The sequence below is a fragment of the Bombina bombina genome, chromosome 2, assembly GCF_027579735.1.
Source record: "Bombina bombina isolate aBomBom1 chromosome 2, aBomBom1.pri, whole genome shotgun sequence".
NCBI classification, from domain to species: domain Eukaryota; kingdom Metazoa; phylum Chordata; class Amphibia; order Anura; family Bombinatoridae; genus Bombina; species Bombina bombina.
Window position 1 is genome coordinate 461462938 of NC_069500.1, and position 25589 is coordinate 461488526.

The following is a 25589-nucleotide window of genomic DNA, read 5'->3' on the forward strand; positions in this document are numbered from 1 at the left end:
GAAGTAGCTATTACTTTCTCTCTGCATAAAACTTTAGTTGTATTCTTAATAGGCATGAATAATTGTTTGATATTACAAAAACATATTGTTCAATCAATACTCCACCAAAGTGAGAATGTTGACCGTATAATATGAAATAACATAGTTGTGTAATTATATGTTTTGCTGCTGCCATGGAACAGTGGGAGACATCCTGCAGAATTCAGAACACACACACTAACCCTACAACATTCTACAAAGTGAATGGCTGATCAATATGGGAGCTAATTTACTTTCCCCAAATGACCAGTGCAATGTAAATAAAATAAACATGCTCAATAGGTTTTAAATAGGATATTTCCTGGACTGTAGATTTTTGTAACAAATACATTTTAAAACTTTTATTTGGTATGCAGTGCTTTTTTAATACATTCAGCATGATTTAGGTGTGAGGGGTTAACTTCTTCTCTGTGTGCTAATTATTATTATTATTTTTTTTCAGATGATGTATTTCCCTGTGTATTTTCCTTAACAAACAGACCTCCTGTCCTAAATAGCTTCTATAATTCACTTGAGAACATGTTATTGTAAATATCCAGAGGGCTGGGCCTAAGGTCTGTTTATGGCCCAAGAATGTCTACTGCAAGATAGTGCTCTATCAAGGCACATAACTTAGGTCAATTATAAACAGACCTTTGCTCTAAATTACAATATTTTTATGTTAAATTTGTTAAAAATGTCAGTAGTTTATAGACTAAAACAAAAATGTTCATTTTACTCAAACTTATTTTATTTATATTTAGAAAGAGAGAGCTAGTAAAAGCACAATCAGTTCTATTCAGAATTTTGAATGATGCAAAACAGGATAATTTAATAACTTTTATAGAATTTAAATATGTTTCCTGAAAATCCAATACTGACATTGTCTTTTATGTCATTCCAAAATTACATAGGAATTGTACTCATCCACCATGACGTCCCATTGTGTCTGGGATAGAAAGTTTGACAGGAAATATTGGCAATTTTGTTAATACCTTTTTGAGACCATTTTTTGTAACCTTACCATCATATCTGAAAGACACACTGGAGAATTAGATGGAATAACAGTTTCAGAATCTACTCTGTATCTAGTATCCCTAGATGTGGAAAGCCTCTATTTATCAATTTCACATGATGTAGGTCTAAAGGCAATTCATCACTTTCTAGAAAGCAGAGGCCAGGGATATGAGAAACTATTGAGGTCTATTTTAACAAACAATTGGCTAGATTACGAGTTTTGCGTTATGAGGGGTGCGGTGCTAACTTGCATGTTATTGTCACCGCTCACTTACCTACAGCGCTGGTATTACAGGTTTTCAGAAACCCGGCGTTACTAGGCAAGAAGTGAGCGTAGAGCAAAATTGTGCTCCATACCGCACTCCAATACCAGCACTGCTTAAGTCACCGGTGAGCTGGTTTTACATGCTCGTGCACGATTTCCCCATAGCCATCAATGGAGAGAGCCGGCTGAAAAAAAGCCTAACATCTGCAATAAAACAGCGTAAAGCTCCGTAACGCAGCCCCATTGAATCTTATGGGGAAACTAAATTTATGTTTACACCTAACACTCTAACATGAACCCCGAGTCTAAACACCCCTAATCTTACACTTATTTACCCCTAATCTGCTGCCCCCGACATCCACCGGCCACCTACATTATACTTAGTAACCCCTAATCCCAATGTCACCACAACCTACCTATACTTATTAACCCCTAATCTGCCCCCCCAACGTCGCCGCCACAATAATACAACCGCCGCACTCCTGCATCACAAACACTAGTTCAATATTATTAACCCCTAATCTGCTGCCCCTAACATCGCTGCCACCTACTTACACTTATTAACCCCTAATCTGCCACTATACTAAATTTATTAACCACTAAACCTAAGTCTAACCCTAACCCTAACACCCCCCTAACTTAAATATAATTAAAATAAATCTAAATATAACCTACTATTAATAACGAAATAATTCGTTTTTAAAACTAAATACTTACCTGTAAAATAAACCCTAAGATAGCTACAATATAACTAATAGTTACATTGTATCTAGCTTAGGTTTTATTTTTATTTCACAGGCAAGTTTGTATTTATTTTAACTAGGTAGACTAGTTAGTAAATAGTTATTAACTATTTACTAACTACCTAGCTAAAATAAATACAAATTTACCTGTAAAAAAACTAACACCTAACATTACACAACAATTAAATCAATTACATTAATTAAATACAATTACCTAAATTACAACCCCCCCCACTAAATTACACAAAATAAAAAACAAATTATCAGATATTTAAACTAATTACACCTAATCTAATAGCCCTACCAAAATAAAAAAGTCCCCCCAAAATAAAGAACCCTAGCCTACAATAAACTACCAATAGCCCTTAAAAGGGCCTTTAGAGGTGCATTGCCCCAAATAAATCAGCTCTTTTACTTGTAAAAAAATACAAACACCCCCCAACAGTAAAACCCAACACCCACACAACCAAACCCCCCAAATAAAAACCTAACTAAAAAAACCTAAGCTCCCCATTGGCCTGAAAATGGCATTTGGATGGGCATTGCCCTTAAAAGGGCCTTTAGCTCTTTTTCAATTGCCCAAAGCCTAATCTAAAACTAAAACCCACCCAATAAACCCTTAAAAAAACCTAACACTAACCCCTGAAGATCCACTTACAGTTTTGAAGAGCCGACATCCATCCTCAACGAAGTCGGAAGAAGTCCTCAATGAAGCGGCAAGAAGTCCTCAATGAAGCTAGAAGTCTTCATCCAAGCCAGCAGAAGTGGTCCTCCAGACGGGCAGAAGTCTTTATCCAGACAGCATCTTCTATCTTCATCCATCCGGCGCGGAGCGGGTCCATCTTCAAGACATCCGGTGCCGAGAATCCTCTTCTTCCGACGACTAAAGATGAATGAAGGTTCCTTTAAATGACGTCATCCAAGATGGCTTCCCTTTAATTCTGATTGGCTGATAGAATTCTATCAGCCAATCAGAATTAAAGGTGAGAAAATCCTATTGGCTGATGCAATCAGCCAATAGGATTGAGCTTGCATTCTATTGGCTGTTCCAATCAGCCAATAGAATGCACGCTCAATCCTATTGGCTGATTGCATCAGCCAATAGGATTTTTTCACCTTTAATTCTGATTGGCTGATAGAATTCTATCAGCCAATTGGAATTAAAGGGACGCCATCTTGGATGACGTTTATTTAAAGGAACCTTCATTCATCTTTAGTCGTCGGAAGAAGAGTATGCTCCGCGCAGGATGTCTTGAAGATGGACCCGCTCCGCGCCGGATGGAAGAAGATAGAAGATGCCGTCTGGATGAAGACTTCTGCCCGTCTGGAGGACCACTTCTGCCGACTTGGATGAAGACTTCTCCCGGCTTCGTGGAGTACTTCTTGCCACTTCGTTGAGGACTTCTCCCAGCTTCGTTGAGAATGGATGTTGGCTCTTCAAAACTGTAAGTGGATATTCAGGGGTTAGTGTTAGTTTTTTTTTAAGGGTTTATTGGATGGGTTTTAGTTTTAAATTAGGCTTTGGGCAATTGGAAAAGAGCTAAATGCCCTTTTAAGGGCAATGTCCATCCAAATGCCCTTTTCAGGAGCCTAGGTTTTTTAGTTAGGTTTTTAATTGGGGGGTTTGGTTGTGTGGGTGGTGGGTTTTACTGTTGGGGGGGTGTTTGTATTTTTTTACAGGTAAAAGAGCTGATTTCTTTGGGGCAATTCCCCCGCAAAAGGCCCTTTTAAGGGCTATTGGTAGTTTATTGTAGGCTAGGGATTTTTTTTATTTTGGGGGGGGCTTATTTTATTTTGATAGGGCTATTAGATTAGGTGTAATTAGTTTAAATATCTGATAATTTCTTTTTTTATTTTGTGTAATTTAGTGTTTGTTTGTTTTTTGTAATTTAGGTAATTGTATTTTATTTAGGTAATTTATTTAATTGTAGTATAAGGCAGGTTAGGTTTTATTTTACAGGTAAATTTGAATTTATTTTAGCTAGGTAGTTAGTAAAAAGTTGGGGGCGGCAGATTAGTGGTTAATAACTGTAGGTAGGTGGCAGCAATGTAAGGGGTGGCAGATTAGGGGTTAATAATATTTAACTAGTGATTGCAATGCGGGAGTGCGGTGGTTAAGGGGTTAATTTGTTTATTATAGTGGCGGCGATGTCCGGAGCTGCAGATTAGCGGTTAATAAGTATAATGTAGGTGTTGGTGATGTCGGGGACGGCAGATTAGGGGTTAATAATATTTAACTAGTATTTGCGATGCGGGAGTGTGGCGGTTTAGGGGTTAATATGTTTATTCTATTGGGGGCAATGTCGGAAGCGGCAGATTAGGGGTTAATAATTTTATTTGAGTGTCTGCGATGCGGGAGGGCCTCGGATTAGGGTTTAATAGGTAATTTATGGGTGTTAGTGTACTTTTTAACACTTTAGCTATGAGTTTTATGCTACAGCTCTGTAAAGTAAAACTCATAACTACTGACTTTAGATTGCGTTATGAATCTTGCGGGATAGGCTGTACCGCTCACTTTTTGGCCTCCCAGAAAAAGCTTGTAATACCGGTGCTATGGAAGTCCCATTGAAAAAAGAAATTGCGTTAAGTTAATTTGCGTTAAGGCCAAAAAAGTGTGCGGTGCTCCTAAACCTGCAAGGCTCGTAATACCAGCGGTAGTGAAAAAGCAGCATTATGAGCCTTAATGCTGCTTTTTTACTCATACCGCAAAACTAGTAATATAGCTGAATGTTTTCAGTTTTGATATTCAACTATACCGCCAGTTAAAGTGGACAGCAATGGGGGCAGTCTGTGCATGCATGCCTCTATTTGGGGGCATGGGAAATGACAGATGTAATTGACAAACAAAGAAATACTGTTACAAAATATGTACAACTTTAAGTCTGGTACATGGATGACATTTTAGTCTTCTGGGATGGGCCTGTGCATATTCTTCAACAATTTATCTCAAACCTGAATAAAAATGACAGAAGCATCCTTTTGATACATGAAATAAACAAGGTAGAGTAAAACTTTCTAGATTTTAAAATTAAAAAAATTGTGAATAAAATATGTACTGAAAATTTTAGAAAGTCTACCACAACAAATAATATTTGTTGCCCATCCCCAAGCTTTACAGAGAAGGATTCCTGCTGGACAATTCCTGAGGATCAGAAGAAACTGTTCCTCACGTACAAAATTTGAGAAACATGCAGATAAAATGCAGGAAATATTAGAAAAAAAGAGGATATTCATAAAAAGTCTTAAAGAAAGCAAGAGCTAGAGCAAGGCAAACTAAATGAGATCAGTTTTTGTATAGAAACAACTGTAAGATTACTCAGAAAAGTCAACCAATTAGGTATATCACTAAATTTAATTGTCAGCTGGATAATCTGAAGTCCATTCTAAGGGGCTGATTTATGTAGCTGCGAAAGCAGCTGTTTACGAGCGCAGCTTTCCCGGCTCGCCGAAAACGTAAGTTAAGAAGCAGCGGTCTTAAGATCGCTGCTTCTTAACTCATCCTCCACCTCTGAGGCGGTGGACAGCAATCATCCCGATGAGATACGATCAGGATGATTGACAGGTCCTGCTAGCAGCCAATTGTCCATGAATGTGCAGGGGGCAGCATTGCACAAGCATTTTACCAGAAATGCTTGTGCAATGATAATTGCGTATGCTGTCAGCATTTATCAATGTGGGAAGGACATGATCCGCTACAGCGGATCATGTCTGCCCGCACATTATTAAATCGGTCCCCAAGAATGAATTGGCACTATCAAACAATAGATGAGGAAATTTAAAATGCAACAGGAAAAAGACCCTAACTAACTGCAAGAAGGGCTCTGAGCCTTGAAGACTCCCTTGTGAGAAGTAATTTTGTAAGATCCCCAATGCCAGGAAACTAGCTCACTGCCTATAAAACTAAAGGGAATTTCCCTTGCAGAAAATGTGTATATTGTCCCTTTATGGTTAAAACAAAAGAGCTCACGACAGGAATTCTAATTTTTTTACAAAATTCTATGTTGGTAAAACTAAGAGACAAATAAAAGATCACATACGGAAGAATAGAGATGATATCACATACTCAAAAGAGTCTTGCAAGACATTTTAAGAAGGTACATAATGGCAAACCAGATTGTTTTAAAATTATGGACATTGACAGAGGAATTACTTCTGGACATGGAGGAGACCAAGATAAGTGTCTGTTACAAAAGGAAACAAAATGTATCTATACTTTAAAAAAATTGTCCCGTAAGGGGTTAAATGAGAAACTGGAGTTTGCAAGTTTTCTCTAAAAAATAATGGTAGAGAATTTGGAATGTGTATTTTGATAATAAGAAGTGAATATGCCATTGTTTTATTTTATGCAAGATTTGTATTTGAAAAGTTTACTTTCACAAATGTTCAAATGGAACAGAAAGTATATAATTATCTACACGGTTAGGATGTGATTAACACTTTGTCCACCATAAAATAGTACATGATGTTAAACATAAAGGTGGTGCTAGACTGGTATAATTCAGTAGAGCTCTAGAGAACTAGAGCCCCGAGGAAGCTCCAACCTCAGGGGATTGTGGGGGGAAACACATGTTATATTTGGTTTAAACTTTTCCCAGTCAGGTTTGGAGACTCTTCTAGATGCTGATGAATGGCTTTCTAAGTTTTGGACATTGTGAGTAGCTCACAGAATTGCGGATACCAAGCACTAATCCATGGAGGACCTTGAGTACTGCTGTTGGCTGTGGTCCGGAGGAATGCTGCTTGCGGCAGACCAGCTGAAAGTCGAGCATAATAAGTGGGGTAAGAAAGACTTTCCTTGCAGTGGATGAGACTGGGTGGAGAAATACCCGGAGAATATGACAATTTAGAGCAAGGTATGAGAACAACTCTTAATCCCGGAATTACTGTTATTATTTTACAAAGTAGATGAGCTCACAGCAAAGCCTGCCAACAGAAACGTATGTTAAATATTGTTTTTACATAAACTGCTATGTGCCAAAACTTTCTTACCTTCTAGTGACTGTGGGAGTTTCTCAGGCTTTAGAAAGTGTCCTTTTTTTAGGTTTCACTTTTCACACAGAAGCATTGACCTTAGCATTGCATGTACCTGCTTAAAATTCACAAGTAGTGAGCAAGTTTGTGGTGAGCAGCTCCCATTTAAACCTTTGGCTGACTGGCTGACTCACAGGGGGGCTTGTTGTCAAAAGTAGACTGCAGCCTTCATGGAATGTTTCTATGCCGACATCACATGACATGATAGAGATGTCATGTCACGTGACGTCGGGTCGGCACTGCAACCGTCTGTAAAGGCTGCGCCCTAAAATGTGTGACGCTAAATGTAGCATCAGAGTGAGTCGTGACTCATGGCAACTGCGCCCCTGCCCTTCCCAATGCCATTCTGTTGTGCCCTGTGGTAATATGATGAGTCGGACCACCACACAATCCAGAGACATCTACCATTGTGTGGTGGTCCGACTCCAAATCATATTACCATGTGAGAGAGTGATTGTAGTTTTATTGCCCTTTATGGTCAAACACAGTCACGTGACATTAAGGGGCCTATCTTTCAAGCCCAGGATAGAGCTTGAGGCCCCGTGTTTCTGGCGAGCCTGCAGGCTCATCAGAAACACCAGTTATGAAGCAGCGGTCTAAAGACTGCTGCTCCATAACCTGTCCACCTGCTCAGAGCAGGTGGACAGACATCGCCGCAATTCAACCCGATCAAGTACGATCGGGTTGATTGACACCTCCCTGCTGAGTCTGCAGGGGGTGGCATTGCACCAGCAGCTCACAACTGCTGCTGGTGCAATGCTGAATATGGAGAGCGTATTGCTCTCCGTATTCAGAGAGGTCTGGCGGACCTGATCCGCACTGTCGGATCAGGTCCGCCAGACTTTCTTAAATAGGGGCCTAAGACCGGTCATGGAATAAATAAAAATAAAAACACTTTTTAAGTTTTTTTGGAGTGTGTGTAGGCCCACCCACAGCTTGAGCCCTGGTAGTACCTTTTGCACCAGCAATAGGTCTGCCCCATATATATATATATACATTTTTAGACATGTATATGTATGTATGTCTATGTTAAAGCCCTTTGTCTGCCTTTTTTTTATAACATCTGAAATATCACATCTTTGAGCCTTTATAACTTTTGTGTGCAATATTTTTGTGAATCATTTTTATTAGTTGGTGTTATTATGAGTGTAACTGTATTGTTAATGTGTTTTGTGACATGCTTTAGTTTTGCAAAACAGTTCATCAGAGCTCTGAGGACAAGTTAACTATTCTAGTGTAAATCCCGATTGCGTTCAAGCGATCACATTTACTTTCAACTCTTAATAAGAGTGATAAGCCAGATGCGCAAAAACACCCGCAATAAACCCCTTATCGCTTGCAAGCTAACATTAGCGCTCCACTCATAATCTGGCTCTAAATAAATGGTAGACAGAATAAAGCATTCAAAGAAAAGCTTAGTCTGTGAATAACATGGAGATGCATTTTTAAAAGTTTCATTAGTTGTATAAGTAGTGACAAAATAAGTATAAAGTTTTAAAGTCTATAAAACAATGGGAGCTTCATGTTGTAACTTAGGTTAATTATGGCCAATTAGGGACAGTTATAAATAGGTCACTAAAGTTTGCAGCCAATGGCTATGTGGAATATAACAGTGTTCTGCACTTCCATTTCTAACAGGAATTGAAATGTTCACAATTTCAGAATTGAATTACAGGAAAATGGGACAAAATAAATAATGAAAGTATATTGTAGAGATTTTTATAAATACGATTCATCATTTTGCCCTAATAAAAGATATGTAAATATTTTAGAATTGGGAACATTTACAACCCCATTTGGAAATGTGTTTTTTCTAAGTGTTGTGGTTGTAGCAATAGCTTTCCACATAGCTAGGAGTTTTCATCTGCTGTGCGAGAAGTTTAGTACTGGGGCACCTAACACCTAATACGAATTTCAAACTAGATCTTGCATTAAAAACAAAGCCCCTTCAGCAATCTAACCAGCGTCCATGGAATCAGCCCAATCCCTGCTATTGTATATATTCTGTTAAACAAAATGCACATTAGTCCCTTGCACCGTAAAGAACTTTTATACTGTATATAATCATAGTTGGCAGACAAATATTGATATCAAATATAACAATATTTGGCCTAGATCCTGCTTAATTTTTTCTATATTCTTAGTCATACCCTTGGAGGTGTCTGGGTCTTAATACATTTGATGTTTTCCTTAATGAATACCTGATATTGTTGACAGCAGATCGATTCACAAACTTTATTTTTTTTTGGTGTTACAAATGAGGAGCAAAGAAAAGATGAACAGGCCTGAGAAATGAAAAAAAAAAACATTAACATTTCCAGTTACCTTCAAAGCGAATGTTGAACCCAGGAGCTGTTTTGGACTCGTCTGTAGAGAATTCAATTCTAATACATGACCCTTCACTAATCAGACCTTCAAATGGCACAGTCTCTGTTTTCACAGAATCAAAAAGGATCTTCCTATTACTGTACACTGCTAACCTATAGAATTTAGGGGGAAAAAAGAGAGAAACTGTAACCTTTATGCCTTAATAATTATAATTTAACGATGACACACATAGTAACAGGCTGATCTAAAATACTACTCCTATTTTAAAACTGCTAGTGATCTACTCAGTCAAAGAAGCTGTTGAAGTGCAAGATAACATAAAATTATAAATGTCACAGAAATATTAGTTTTCACTAGAATCTTGTCTTTTCTAGTTCTTTTTCTTTATACAGGTTAAATTCAAAGCCATTTCAACCAATCGGAAATTTTCATAAAGAATGTTATTGTGTGGTTCTCTAGGGAACAGAGATTTTTTTGTGAATATTCTTGTTCATGCTCTTTTTTATTTCAATAATATTTTGGACATTACATTTTTTCTTCTTTAAATGCTCAGTACATTTCTGAACAAAAACTTCAACAATAAAACAAGTATTAAAATGTTTTAACAAATCAAAAGTAACTACATATCTACAATATAATACTTTTGAGAAATGCAAATATAGGTATAAACCGCTATAAAAAGTGTTTTTAATATATTAATGTCATCACATCAAATTAGTTAAAGGGATACTGAACCCAAAATTTTTCTTTCGTGATTTAGATAGAGCATGCAATTTTAAGTAACTTTCTAATTTACTCCTATTATCATTTTTTCTTCGTTCTCTTGCTATCTTTATTTGAAAAAGAAGGCATCTAAGTTTTTTTTTCTGGTTCAGAACTCTGGACAGTACTTTTTTTATTGGTAGATGAATTCATCCACCAATCAGCAAGGACAACCCAGGTTGTTCACAAAAAATGGGCCGGCATCTAAACTTACATTCTTGCATTTCAAATAAAGATACCAATAGAATTTCATGCTCTATCTGAATCACAAAAGAAAAAAATTGGGTTCAGTGTCCCTTTAACTGCCCATCTGTCAGAAACTCTGATATTTTAACCAGTACAAAAACAATGCAGTCAATCCCAAAATGGATCCTGTTATGCTTTACATTCTAAAATGTTCTGGAGAAAGAAAAGTCTACAGTCTATGACAGACTCATGACTGCATCATTCTTACTCGCTGACAGATTCTAGACAAGCTACATCCCTCATTAAAGTGCATATGTAATTCATATTAATTATACATTTGTTTAACTTGTGTGAACATACATATCAAATATAGGTAAGTTCTTGTGAGAGTGAAAAACAAATTGTACAGAGCTGAGATTGAGGGCTAGATTACAAGTGATGCCCTAACATTAGCTGTATACAATATTAAAATATTGCACCCGTGTTAAGTAGATGTGACTGCATGATCGCAAACTAAATTTGAGCTCATCAGGTTAGCGTGACTAAAGACCTTGCGTAAAGGGTTAGGGCTTACAAAAAGTTATTATTATCATTTATTTGTAAAGCGCCGCCAAATTCCGTAGTGCTGAGTTGCATTAAACACAACATAAATACATTAAATGTATCAGTTACATTTATATATACTCTATCTAATACAAATTATTTATATAAATATAAATAAAAAGTTATAAGGGTTAAAAGGTATATGGTATTTAACAAGGTATTTGAATGAAATGGGCTATAATATATATACGTATATACATATACAATTATATGTATGTATATATACATATATCTATATATGTGTATTTATATTTATATGTGTATATATGTATATACATACATATACACATATATACACAAATAAACACATAAATGCCTTTGTGTATATATATATATATATATATATATATATATATATATATATATATATATATATATATATATATTGTAGCCTCTTCCACTCAAAAACCTGAATACAAGAAAATACATAACCAATATGAATATTTAATAATATGTTTTACTGTGTATGTACAGTAAATATTTTACATTCCAATGTTCCTTACATAGGAGAAAAAGTTATGTTTTAAAAAAATATATATATTCCTATATATATCTGAATATATATATATATATATATATATATATATATATATAAAATCAAGCAGAAAACAAAGGGGGAAGCAAATGCTAGCAACGAGCTGTGTCTAGTAGGGATAGTGAAAATCTAAACTACCCCGATTGTAATGCCCTGTAAGGCTACTGGTGCAGACCCTTTTTAATAATATAATTGAAAAATAGTAAGAAAGAAAGAAACAAATAAATATTTTGTTTAAAAAAAAGACAGGGAGTTCAGCACTCTTGTCACAAAGAATTACACAGCTATTGATTAAGTAAATATGTTACAATTTATTGGTACAGCAATTCTATTCAAAGAACACACCGCATCTCCACTTTTATATATATATATATATATATATATATATATATATATATATGTATATATATATATATATATATATATATATATATATATATATATATATATATATAAAAAAATATATTTTCTTCTATGTGAAGAACATTGGAATGTAAAATATTCATAACTACCTTTGGGTTTGCACAGTAGGCTTATTTCCTGTCAAGTTTGTGCTCTCCTTTGAAGTCTATCACGTTATCCAAAGTCCTGAAGATAGCGCACATCGTCTTTCACTTGTGCACAAACATTTTATTTTCACCTTGTAAGTTTACTTCTGGCAATGTTTGCACACAAGCAAAAGTGCTAAATAGTGCACTACTTGTAATCTGAGTTTGTTAAAATTTGTACTTAAACACTGAAAAAAATACAAATAGATATACCATGCAGAATAGATAACAATATTGCTTGAAAATTGTTGCCAGCTGGATTGTAACGCAAAGTATTGAGGACTTATAAAACATGTGATAAACAAGATTTCAATTGGATTGGAAAACCAATAAAAAAAAACTACAGAAAGCAAATCACATAACTCTTTTTAAAGGGTTAGATTATAACCCATTGTTTGGTTCTAAATTGTGCTCTGCAATCATCTATGTTGATGCATTTGATATCAAAGGATTTAGGATGTTGAAACAGAGATGCATCACGTGAGAAAACAAATAGCATACTTATATTAGAATGTCATAAACCTGTAACATCAGAAAGACATGCAATAAAATATAACCTATCTTCCTGATGTGCTCCAGATATTATAACACATACAAATATGAATTTATTAAAATCCCATTTATAGTTATATATATTTCAATAAAAACATTATTGTTAAATGCTGTGGTAAACAAGTCTAAAAATCTTCAATAAATATATCTCAATATAAGTTGGCAAGAGATTTGCATACAGACATTGGGGAATCCATTACCATGAGGTATAGAAGCAATTCCTTAAAGGGACATAATACTCATATGCTAAATCACTTGAAACTGATGCAGTATAACTGTAAAAAGCTGACAGGAAAATATCACCTGAGCATCTCTATGTAAAAAAGGAAGATATTTTACCTCATAATCTCCTCAGCTCAGTAGAGTTAGTTCTGTGTAAAAAAATATACTCAGCTGCTCCCAGCTGCAGGTAAAAAAATTAAAAAAATGAAGAAATGAACAGCAGCCAATCAGCATCAGCAGTGCTGAGGTCATGAACTCTTACTGTGATCTCATGAGATTTGACTTAACTCTCATGAGATTTCATAGTAAGCTTCCTTTATCTGATTGGTGAAATAATATGAGAGTTCATGATGCTCATCCCTTCAGTTGTCCCGGGACAGACACACTAATATGCTGCTTAGAAATCCTTTACAATGGGAGGTGGCTACTGAGGATTTTTTGAGGTAAAATATCTTTATTTTTTACATAGAGATGTTCAGGTGATATTTTCTAGTCAGCTTTTTACAGCTATGCTGCATCACTTTCAAGTGTTTAAACATTTGGGTATTATAGCCCTTTAATCCATTAGGCTGAGAGTCTGAACCGTGCATTGTCATTGTTGCTTCAGATATATGTCTCATTTATAGATTTACAATCTGCACTAGTTTTTAGAATGTTATTTTACAGACTGTATGTTCGTGCACTATTTTCAATTAAGATGAGCTTACAGCAAAACAATTGTATTACAAATCACATGCCAAATTCCAGTTATGCACTTTTGTATTGTAAGTAAATGGTATTTTTTATTCCAGTTTGTAAGATACAATATTTTTCTTGTTCTTGTTCTTTTTTTTTTAACAAGAATACTGCAAGTAACATGAAACTTTCCCAAGAGCAACACTCTCTTCAAGTGCCGCCTGATTCCATTAATAAGTTGCTATTTATTCTGGCGCTTTTTATTGCAAAAGCAGTCAAAAGGACTGAAAAAAAGAATGCTGTTTAAGCACACTATTAATCCCTTGTATGTAATGCGTGTTTGGTGTATTTAAAACATAATATTTTATTATATCTCTTTATTAAATGTGGGTATGTGGTTAAAAACATTCAAGTACTCATATATAGCTTATAATACACTTACTTCATAATATTATTGGTTTCAGAGAGAATATATTTTTACAGCGATAATGTGCTAATAGCATGTTGAACTAACATTTCTAGCAGCAGACTATCAAAAGGATGTATCCTGCTATATCAGAAAAATACTTTACATAAATATTTGTCAAACCATTTCTGTTTTATTGCTAAAAGTAAAATTCAGCACATGCACACAAGTATGCATGTACACACAAGCATGCACGTGCACACAAGCACGCGCGCGAGTACACAGAGGCACGCACGCAAACACAGGGACGCATGCACACACAGGCACGCACGTACACACAAGCACGCACGTACACACAAGCAAGCACGTACACACAAGCAAGCACGTACACACAAGCACGCACGTACACACAAGCACGCATGATTCCTGATTCCTGATTAGATTATACATGATATCAAAATGGGCATTCTCATTGACATTGGAATGTATTTATAAATGCTGTAACTTTGATATGTAGACTTTTGTGTACCATGTTGATAACACTGGGACAGATTACAATAGGTGCGCTATTTAGTGCTTTCAATCGCACACAAAAACTGCTGGAAGTAGACTTGTAATGCGTGCAGGTTAGCACGCATATTACAAGTTTAAAGTAAATGGATTGTGTGCAAGAGACAACCCAACAAGAGCAAAAACTAGGACTACAGATATCGCAACCGGAGAGCACTATAAAAAAAACCTATCCATTATCACTCGCACGCTAACCTGACACCCCACAACCTGAAGGTAGTTATTAATATTTCATATTCCAATGTTTTTATATATATATATATATACACACTGTGGGGCATATTTATGAAGATCCGTATGGAGCTTGAAGCCCTGTGTTGGGCTTCAAGAAGGCTCGCCAGAAACACAAGTTCACAAGAACTGCTGGTGCAATGCTTAATGCGGAGAGCATAATGCAGTCCGCATTCAGCGATCGGATCATGTCGGACAGACATTTGATAAATAGACCTCAGTATATTTATTTATATGATTTTTTTTTAAAATTATATATATATATATATATATACCTGTGTGTATATATATATATTATATATATTTATATTTATTTATATATGTTACGGGTGAAGTCAGATATCCTAGGATTACCCAGCGGCTCTGGGTAAAGCCCAATGTAAAATCATACATATGGCTTTACCCGGATAATCTTAGGATTACCCAAACGCTTCTGGATAAAGCTATAAATGCAGTTTGAAAACAGCATGGACTTCTTACAACCCACACATAGCCCAGAAGCCAGAAGTACGATGCACTGTAATTCCCCATCTTCACAATCTTTTTCTATTCCGCCTGGAGGGTTCAAGGGGGGCAAAGCTTCAATCCCCATGGTTGAGTTTTGGTGGATGCCAGAGGATCAGCAAGGCACCCCCTTGAACTCCCCAGCCAGAGGCAACAACATTGTGAAGATGGGGGAATTACAGTGCACCGTATATATGTGAAGCTTTATCCAGAAGCGTTTGGGTAATCCTAAGATTACCCGGGTAAAGCCAGATGTATAATCTTACATTGGGCTTTACCCACAGCCGCTGGGGTAATGTCAGGATTACCCGGATATCTGACTTTACCCGTAATATATATATATATATAAATGAATAAATAAAGGTGTAGCTATATATACAGATATACATAGTAACATCTGTTAAAACATACAAAGAACATTTCCTCCTATGTTATGTAAAAAACATTAGAATGCAAAATATTTACAGTAAATACACAGCAAAACATATTATTAAATATTATTATTGAATAAAAATTATTTTTGATGTTTCAAGGTATTTGAGTGGAAAGGTCTCTAAAGTGTGTGTATACTAGTGTGTATATTAGTACAATCACTAGTTGTGCACTCTCACAAAACAAAAGAGGATCAAAGTACCAGGATGCCAGAATACAGCCTACAAACAAATTAGAAAATGGCAATCACTGGATTTAAGTGCAGAATAAAATAAATTTCTTTTGGGGAAACTCTTCCCTTCCTCAGACACGAAACGTCAGGTTTGATGCATTAAAGGAATTTTATATATATCTATAAAAAAGCAGCAACGTATGTATGCACTCCCACTATCCTGTATCAACTAACAGGGTACTCTAGTAGAATAATAGTCAAGAATGAAAATAAACACTCACTGGTCTTCAGATATCCAAATCACCAAAAAAATCTTTATATAAAAAGTGCTTATTTTCATTCTTGACTATATATATATATATATATATATATATATATATATATATATATATATATATACTATATATATATATATATATATATATGTCTACACATATGTATATTGATATGTGTACATATGTATGAATATACAAATATATACACATGTATTTACAAACACACAAATGTATACACACACACACACATATATATATATATATATATATATATATATATACTGTATATGCACACCCTCATTTATATATATATATATATATATATATATATATATATCCTTTTGCAGTCAAAGATATGGCCATATAACACATACCTTTGGACCCATATAAAAACTTAATATTTTTATGAATCATTTTTATCTGATAGTGTTTATATGGGTGTTACTGTTTATTTCAAAATATTTATGTGGTGTTAGTGCAGACTAATGTCTGAATACAAAGGTATTTAAAGTATTTCTGTTAAATAAAACACATATTCACTTTGTTAAAAAGGGATATCTTATATGTCAAAGTGATTGGGAAGGGCTGTATGTATATATAAACATAATTATACACATATATACATACCCACAAACAAAATATATAAACATATACAATATATATGACATATACCATATCCCTTTAAAACACCTTTTTATACATTTATTTCAATTATAAACTTGTGTATTACATTTAATATATATATTATGTGTGTGTGTAATACTGTGTAATGTGTGTAATACTGTATTTTAATTTGTTTGACATGTTTTATTATATTTTTCTTGTAGCTCTAACACTTCTGTTGTGCTACTAGCACAATCTGGTCTCTCAGTAGCGCTCCACTTGTAATCCAGACCTCTGAAAACTAGGGAAAGAGTATCATTCCTTTGAAATAACTAATGTCTGAATGTTGAGCTCACACTGAAAATTCATTTAACGTTTCATACAAATGTGCTGAAAAATTTACCCATCCCCAGAAGGCAGCCTAAAAGCGCAGTACACTATGTATCTGACAGACTAAATTTTATTAAATATTATAATATCTTTATGTGTGAAAAAATGAATTTCTGATATTCTTTAATATTTTCCTATTAACACCACTAGACTGTAATCACTGCAGGGTACAAGGAAGCTGTTAAACGTGTAACATCTGTGAACACCTGATATTAATTGGTTCGCTTTTATCTTTGAAGATATGAAAAATGAATGTAAATTATAGCTAGGTTACAGGGGATAATGTATTTGCAAAACACATTTGGATAAAGGTGTTATATAAATACAGCGCTGTTACACAAAATAATACTTACCATATGTCAGATAAAATTAATAGTATAGAAAGAAGTTATACACACTTGTCTTTGTGGCTGAGGATGAACTTCTCAAAATGCAGGTGCAGTTTTTGTCCTCCTGGGGCGTCTATCGTCCAAGCGCAGAACAGGTTGTTACTGTAATTGCTGGGGAAGTTGGGCGAAAGTACTCTTCCTACTGTGGCATTTTGAACTCTGCCTCCACATGGTGCTGTAGAAATAGATAAAATAAACTGCAATAATGTTTTTTTACTTTTAGGGGTATATTTATTAATGTGCGAGTGGACATGATACGATGTAGAGTATCATGTCCGCAGCACATCGATAAATACTGACAGCATACACTGTCTGCATTTATAATTGCACAAGCAGTTCTGGTGCAATGTCGCCCCCTACAGATTTGTGGCCAATCGGCCGCTAGCAGGGGGTGTCAATCAACCCGATAGTATTCGATCAGGTTGATTTCTATCCGCCGCCTAAGAGCAGGTGGACCTGTTATGGGGCAGCTTGCCGGAAACAATGGGCATCAAGCTCCATACGGATAAATCGCCCCCATATTCTCAATTCAGATTCCCCTTACACCTTCCTATGTACTGTATATTACTATCATTCATAGAAGGAGTGGAATAAATTGCACTCCACTCGTAATCTAACATTAATATGAATTAAAAAAAAGCATACTGAGTCTAATGCAGCGGATAAATAATGGATAGATATATTATTTCTGCCTTAAAAGAACATTAATGTCAAATTTTAATTGCACGTGAAACTTATTTTTCTCTCTTATGATTAATATAGACCATACAATTGTAAACAACTTTCAAATTTAGCTCTATTTTCAGATTTACTTCATTCTCTTTGTATCCTTTGTTAAAGAAACATTAATGCTCTACTGGAAGGCTGATATCGATCCTGAGCACTGAATCGACAATCAGCGAGTGTTTGAATAGTGCAAGAAATAATTTATATATGACCCTAAACATAGTAGATACATTTTCATTATTATATCTCAGCAACAAAATTCATGTTTAAATGATAAACCATCTTGGACTTTGACTATGTATTTCTAATTGTTTTGTTTTGTCTGTGAATGAAGGTCAGTAGTAAATTCAAATCCATCTTTTGTTGCATTTATTTATCAATCTTGCTTAAAAGATTATCATGAGCTATGCTGTTCCTGGGAACAGACATTTTTGGTCATTATACATTTTCGTGTTCCCTGACCTTTAAAAATAGTGGTCATAAGAAGACTGACACAGGTATTCTTTTACTAGAGTACTAATGTTCCCTCTAATGCATGTTTTGTGAGAGGCCCAGCAGTGAAACAGTTAATAAATGAACCACACCTTACATTCTGCATTGTGTAGTGTTTGCTAATTGCTCTAATTAACTGTTTTACTGCTGGAGAAGGAACACTGGTACTAAGCTAGATAATGAATAAGAGGCAACAAGTACATTTTGTTAAAAGGAAAAGTCAATTGAATATAGGAGAGTGGATAGATTGAATTAGTTAATGAGAGAAAGTAAATTATGAATAGTTGGAGGGGCAAAATAAGAAAAGTAGAAAGTAGAGGGCAAAACTATGATGTGGGGAGAAATCCAGAAGAAGGGAAGAATGTAGGATGTGAGTTTGGAAGCTCCATGAGAAGATTCCATTGTCAGTACTGTACCTATGCAGACAGGCTCCTTACTGCTCCAGTATGGTTTAGAAGCATTGATACATGAGAGATTCTGGGAACCCTGCAGCTCATATCCCATTGAACACTGGAAGTGGGCTGTGCCACCAGCATGTAGATCCATTACAGTAACATCTCCATAATCAGGCCTTCGTGGGAAGCTGCAGCTCAGCCTGAAAACTTCCAAAGGGACAATCATTTGTATTCACAATTAAATGTTTCAGATGACATACAATATATTCATGTCTTTGTTTGCTCAGACCATATCAAATCCAGAAATAAGCAAATCATGCAATGCACTACTAAAATAGCCGGAAGGAAAAGCTATGCACTGACAGTTCCATGATACATGCTGTTTCCCACAGGCACTCTATAAATGGCTTGACGGATATCAGTTCAACCAATTGTTGATTTTGTTAGAGTTAAGATCAAGAAATCATAATTGAAACCTGAGTATAAATTAATTGTATAACTAGTATCTGAGTGCTTTATAAAATGTCTGCTTGGATTGTACTCCGCATTTGATATTCTGATATTTAGCAAATTTATAATCTATGTTCACCTGCAAAGAAAGTTATCATATTTTTAAATACATGATCATTATAGCAACATTGTCTCATTTAGAATCATTGAGTTACACTTGAAAGTAGGAGTTAATATTAAATATAATGAGAACAGTAAAACATGCATAATTATTAGAGTCACACATAAGGTAAATATATATTAATACTATATTTGACAACTTTAACATTGTATATACCCAACACATATGGAGAAAGTGAGGTATTCATATTAACCAGAGAGCCTAGCTTGCTAGTGAGCAAACAGTAAGCTAATAAGTAAACTAATGGCTTGATTTGTGTTAATTAGTCCATGATTTTCTCTCCTCTTGCTCGTTCTGTGCACAAGCTAAAACTCCTCTGCAATGCTTAATAAAAAGTTTGAACCCATTTCCCAGTTCAGAAAGATTTTGCTATTACATCTCATTGTTTTGGGCACATTTTTACAGCTGATGTTTCTCTAGCTGTTGTTTGTTAGTGAGGTTGTCTCATATCATTGTCTACCATAAAAGTAATCTTAGTCTTTAATTTTTTAAGGATTTCTGTCTATTGCAAATAATGATTTCCTTATCATCAAACAGAAAATAATAATATATGGTTATACAATGCATGTCTCACTGATTCGTCTCACCAGCTATATGCAGGTGAAGTTTGCTCAAAATTCACAATACACTTATTTTAACTTACAGAAAAGTAATATATTCAAAAATACCCAAAGAGCTTCATTACTTTCTGTGGAAGGCATCTCTCTGGGATATCAAGGTCCCTCCCCTTTTCTTAGAAAATTCAGTGAGTTCTGCAACTGTGAATTTAGCAGTATAATCTCTCTCCAAACTAGAGAATGTCTAATTATCTTGCCCATAGAAAGTAATGATGCTCTCTGGGAAACTATAGCTGACAGTTTTTCAGTTTTAATTTAAATAAAAGATATAAAAAGTGCAATCTAATTTGTAAAAGATACACATAAATATATAAAGTATGAGCTTAATTTGTTAACGTTACACAGAAACTATAAAGGCATAATCAGAATTTGTAAAATCACAATCCTAAATACACTGCTGTATACAAAATAAAATACAAAATAGAAAGTGCGAAGTTTAAATGTAATAAATCATAAGTGTAACATGATAATAAATAGAAAGCCCAAAGTGTAAATGCAGTGGAACTGTCATGTCATCCAGTGCTATATTGCACTGGACTTGTCTCTCCTTCACATACAGAAATGCAGGTAATGCACCTTGGAGACGTAAAGCAAAATATGCCTGTTGAATATTTCACTAGGGATCATTTTATAATATCTCACCAGAACAGAGAGGTTTTGAATATCAGGGCCTAAGAATGCAGGGGCAGCAGAAAAGAGTTCATTGCATTTAAAGCTGATGCAGAAACACCCATTAATATAGGCTGACCTCTCTCTCTTTCCACAAACCCCACTCGAATGTTGATATTTTTACAATGTATCTTGTCTTTTTAAGTATAGGTAGGGGTTACAATTTGAAAATAAGCTATTCCAAAAGACAACATAAAGCTAAAGGAGTTATTTATAATCAATTGAATACACCAGCATGTAAAATGGATCTTTGATAATCCATTATCACAAGACACAACTAAGATTTTAATCCACTCTCTCACCCTTTCCCAACTCGACTATTGCAACTCTGTCCTCTCTGTTCTACCTAGCTGCTGCCTAGCTCCTTTACAATCCATAATGAATGCCTCTGCCAGGCTCATCTTCCTTACACGTCGCTGCTGCACCTTTCTGCCAATCCCTTCACTGGCTTCCTCTTGCCTCCAAGATTAAACACAAAATTCTCACTCTGACATGCAAAACCCTCAACTGCACTGCTCCCCCCTACATTTCAGACCTTGTCTCCAGATACTCTCCTTCCTGTCCCCTTCGCTCTGCTCACAATCTCCCACACTCCTCCTATCTTGTTACTTCCTCACATTCCCGTTTACAGGACTTCTCCAGTCTAGCTCCCATCTTGTGGAACTCCCTGCCTCGATCCACAAGACTCTCCCCTAGTTTTAACAGCTTCAAGCACTCCCTAAAGACTCTACTATTCAGGGATGCATACAACCTACTCTAACCTTTCCTAACTCCATTGCTTTCCCCTTGAACCCCTTAGAATGTAAGCCTATGAGCCCAGCTGTTTGTAGATCGTCTTCATAAGAGCCCTCTTGACAGGGCCCTCTACCCATCTGATCCCTATAAATATTATCTTGTATACAGCCTATGCTTATAGCACTGCAGCATCTGTTGGAGCTCTACAAATACCTGATAATAATAATAATAATAATAATAATAATAATAATAATAATAATAATAATAAAATAAGAGAAAAATTTACAGTACATATTCCCTTTAAGGGGTCATTGTAAATAGTTTTTTTTTTTTTTCAAATTTGCCATTTTCATACTATGTATTAAAGCACAATGGCCTAGATTTAGAGTTTTGTCGGTAACGACCCGCGTAGCTAACGCCGGCTTTTTTCTGGCCGCACCATAAAAATAACTCTGGTATTGAGAGTCCACAAAAAGGCTGCGTTAGGCTCCAAAAAAGGAGCGTAGAGCATTTTTAACGCAGCTTCAACTCTCGATACCAGAGTTGCTTACGCAAGCGGCCAGCCTCAAAAACGTGCTCGTGCACGATTCCCCCATAGGAAACAATGGGGCTGTTTGAGCTATAAAAAAACACCTGCAAAAAAGCCGCGTTGAGCTCCTAACGCAGCCCCATTGTTTGCTATGGGGAAACACTTCCTACGTCTGCACCTAACACCCTAACATGTACCCCGAGTCTAAACACCCCTAGCCTTACACTTATTAACCCCTAATCTGCCGCCCCCACTATCGCTGACCCCTGCATATTATTTTTAACCCCTAATCTGCCGCTCCGTAAACCGCCGCTACTTACATTATCCTTATGTACCCCTAATCTTCTGCCCCTAACACCGCTGACCCCTATATTATATTTATTAACCCCTAATCTGCCCCCCTCAACGTCGCCTCCACCTGCCTACACTTATTAACCCCTAATCTGCCGAGCGGACCTGAGCGCTACTATAATAAAGTTATTAACCCCTAATCCGCATCACTAACCCTATAATAAATAGTATTAACCCCTAATCTGCCCTCCCTAACATCGCCGACACCTAACTTCAAACATTAACCCCTAATCTGCCGACCGGAGCTCACCGCTACTATAATAAATGTATTAACCCCTAAAGCTAAGTCTAACTCTAACACTAACACCCCCCTAAATTAAATATAATTTTAATCTAACGAAATTAATTAACTCTTATTAAATAAATTATTCCTATTTAAAGCTAAATACTTACCTGTAAAATAAATCCTAATATAGCTACAATATAAATTATAATTACATTGTAGCTATTTTAGGATTAATATTTATTTTACAGGCAACTTTGTAATTATTTTAACCAAGTACAATAGCTATTAAATAGTTAAGAACTATTTAATAGTTACCTAGTTAAAATAATAACAAAATTACCTGTAAAATAAATCCTAACCTAAGTTACAATTAAACCTAACACTACACTATCAATAAATTAATTAAATAAAATACCTATAATTATCTACAATTAAACCTACCACTACACTATCAATAAATAAATTAAATACAATACCTACAAATAACTACAATGAAATAAACTATCTAAAGTACAAAAAATAAAAAAGAACTAAGTTACAAAAAATAAAAAAAAAATTACAAACATAAGAAAAATATTACAACAATTTTAAACTAATTACACCTACTCTAAGCCCCCTAATAAAATAACAAAGACCCCCAAAATAACAAAATGCCCTACCCTATTCTAAATTACTACATTTCAAAGCTCTTTTACCTTACCAGCCCTGAACAGGGCCCTTTGCGGGGCATGCCCCAAGAAATTCAGCTCTTTTGCCTGTAAAAAAAAACATACAATACCCCCCCCCAACATTACAACCCACCACCCACATACCCCTAATCTAACCCAAACCCCCCTTAAATAAACCTAACACTAAGCCCCTGAAGATCTTCCTACCTTGTCTTCACCCTACCAGGTTCACCGATCCGTCCTGAAGAGCTCCTCCGATGTCCTGATCCAAGCCCAAGCGGGGGGCTGAAGAGGTCCATGATCCGGCTGAAGTCTTCATCCAAGCGGGAGCTGAAGAGGTCCATGATCCGGATGAAGTCTTCTATCAACGGCATCTTCAATCTTCTTTCTTCCGGATCCATCTTGCAGACCTCCGATGCGGAACATCCTCTTCTCCCGACGCCTACTAGCCGAATGACGGCTCCTTTAAGGGACGTCATCCAAGATGGCGTCCCTCGAATTCCGATTGGCTGATAGGATTCTATCAGCCAATCGGAATTAAGGTAGGAATATTCTGATTGGCTGATGGAATCAGCCAATCAGAATCAAGATCAATCCGATTGGCTGATTCGATCAGCCAATCAGATTGAGCTTGCATTCTGTTGGCTGTTCCGATCAGCCAATAGAATGCGAGCTCAATCTGATTGGCTGATTGGATCAGCCAATCGGATTGATCTTGATTCTGATTGGCTGATTCCATCAGCCAATCAGAATATTCCTACCTTAATTCCAATTGGCTGATAGAATCCTATCAGCCAATCAGAATTCGAGGGACGCCATCTTGGATGACGTCCCTTAAAGGAACCGTCATTCGGCTAGTAGGCGTCGGGAGAAGAGGATGTTCCGCGTCGGAGGTCTGCAAGATGGATCCGGAAGAAAGAAGATTGAAGATGCCGTTGATAGAAGACTTCATCCGGATCATGGACCTCTTCAGCTCCCGCTTGGATGGAGACTTCAGCCGGATCATGGACCTCTTCAGCCCCCTGCTTGGGCTTGGATCAGGACATCGGAGGAGCTCTTCAGGACGGATCGGTGAACCTGGTAGGGTGAAGACAAGGTAGGAAGATCTTCAGGGGCTTAGTGTTAGGTTTATTTAAGGGGGGTTTGGGTTAGATTAGGGGTATGTGGGTGGTGGGTTGTAATGTTGGGGGGGGTATTGTATGTTTTTTTTTTACAGGAAAAAGAGCCGAATTTCTTGGGGCATGCCCCGCAAAGGGCCCTGTTCAGGGCTGGTAAGGTAAAAGAGCTTTGAAATGTAGTAATTTAGAATAGGGTAGGGCATTTTGTTATTTTGGCGGTCTTTGTTATTTTATTAGGGGGCTTAGAGTAGGTGTAATTAGTTTAAAATTGTTGTAATATTTTTCTTATGTTTGTAAATATTTTTTTATTTTTTGTAACTTAGTTCTTTTTTATTTTTTGTACTTTAGATAGTTTATTTCATTGTAGTTATTTGTAGGTATTGTATTTAATTTATTTATTGATAGTGTAGTGGTAGGTTTAATTGTAGATAATTATAGGTATTTTATTTAATTAATTTATTGATAGTGTAGTGTTAGGTTTAATTGTAACTTAGGTTAGGATTTATTTTACAGGTAAATTTGTAATTATTTTAACTATTTTAGCTATTAAATAGTTCTTAACTATTAAATAGCTATTGTACCTGGTTAAAATAATTACAAAGTTGCCTGTAAAATAAATATTAATCCTAAAATAGCTACAATGTAATTATTCGTTATATTGTAGCTATATTAGGGTTTATTTTACAGGTAAGTATTTAGCTTTAAATAGGAATAATTTATTTAATAAGAGTTAATTAATTTCGTTAGATTAAAATTATATTTAATTTAGGGGGGTGTTAGTCTTAGGGTTAGACTTAGCTTTAGGGGTTAATACATTTATTAGAATAGCGGTGAGCTCCGGTCGGCAGATTAGGGGTTAATAATTGAAGTTAGGTGTTGGCGATGTTAGGGAGGGCAGATTAGGGGTTAATACTATTTATTATAGGGTTAGTGAGGCGGATTAGGGGTTAATAACTTTATTATAGTAGCGGTGCG

The 25589-nt window shown here is 35.7% G+C and overlaps 1 protein-coding gene across 1 annotated transcript in view; it reads right to left on the bottom strand.

Annotated features, from left to right (window-relative positions):
- SEZ6L (seizure related 6 homolog like) overlaps nt 1-25589 on the bottom strand; it is a 371674-nt gene that overhangs the window by 144686 nt on the left and 201399 nt on the right. The window contains exons 3-5 of the mRNA XM_053702089.1: nt 19092-19277; nt 17467-17632; nt 9400-9554 (exon numbers count right to left, since the gene is read on the bottom strand). Of these exons, the coding sequence (XP_053558064.1) occupies nt 9400-9554; nt 17467-17632; nt 19092-19277 (507 nt within the window). The remainder of the gene's footprint in view (nt 1-9399; nt 9555-17466; nt 17633-19091; nt 19278-25589) is intronic.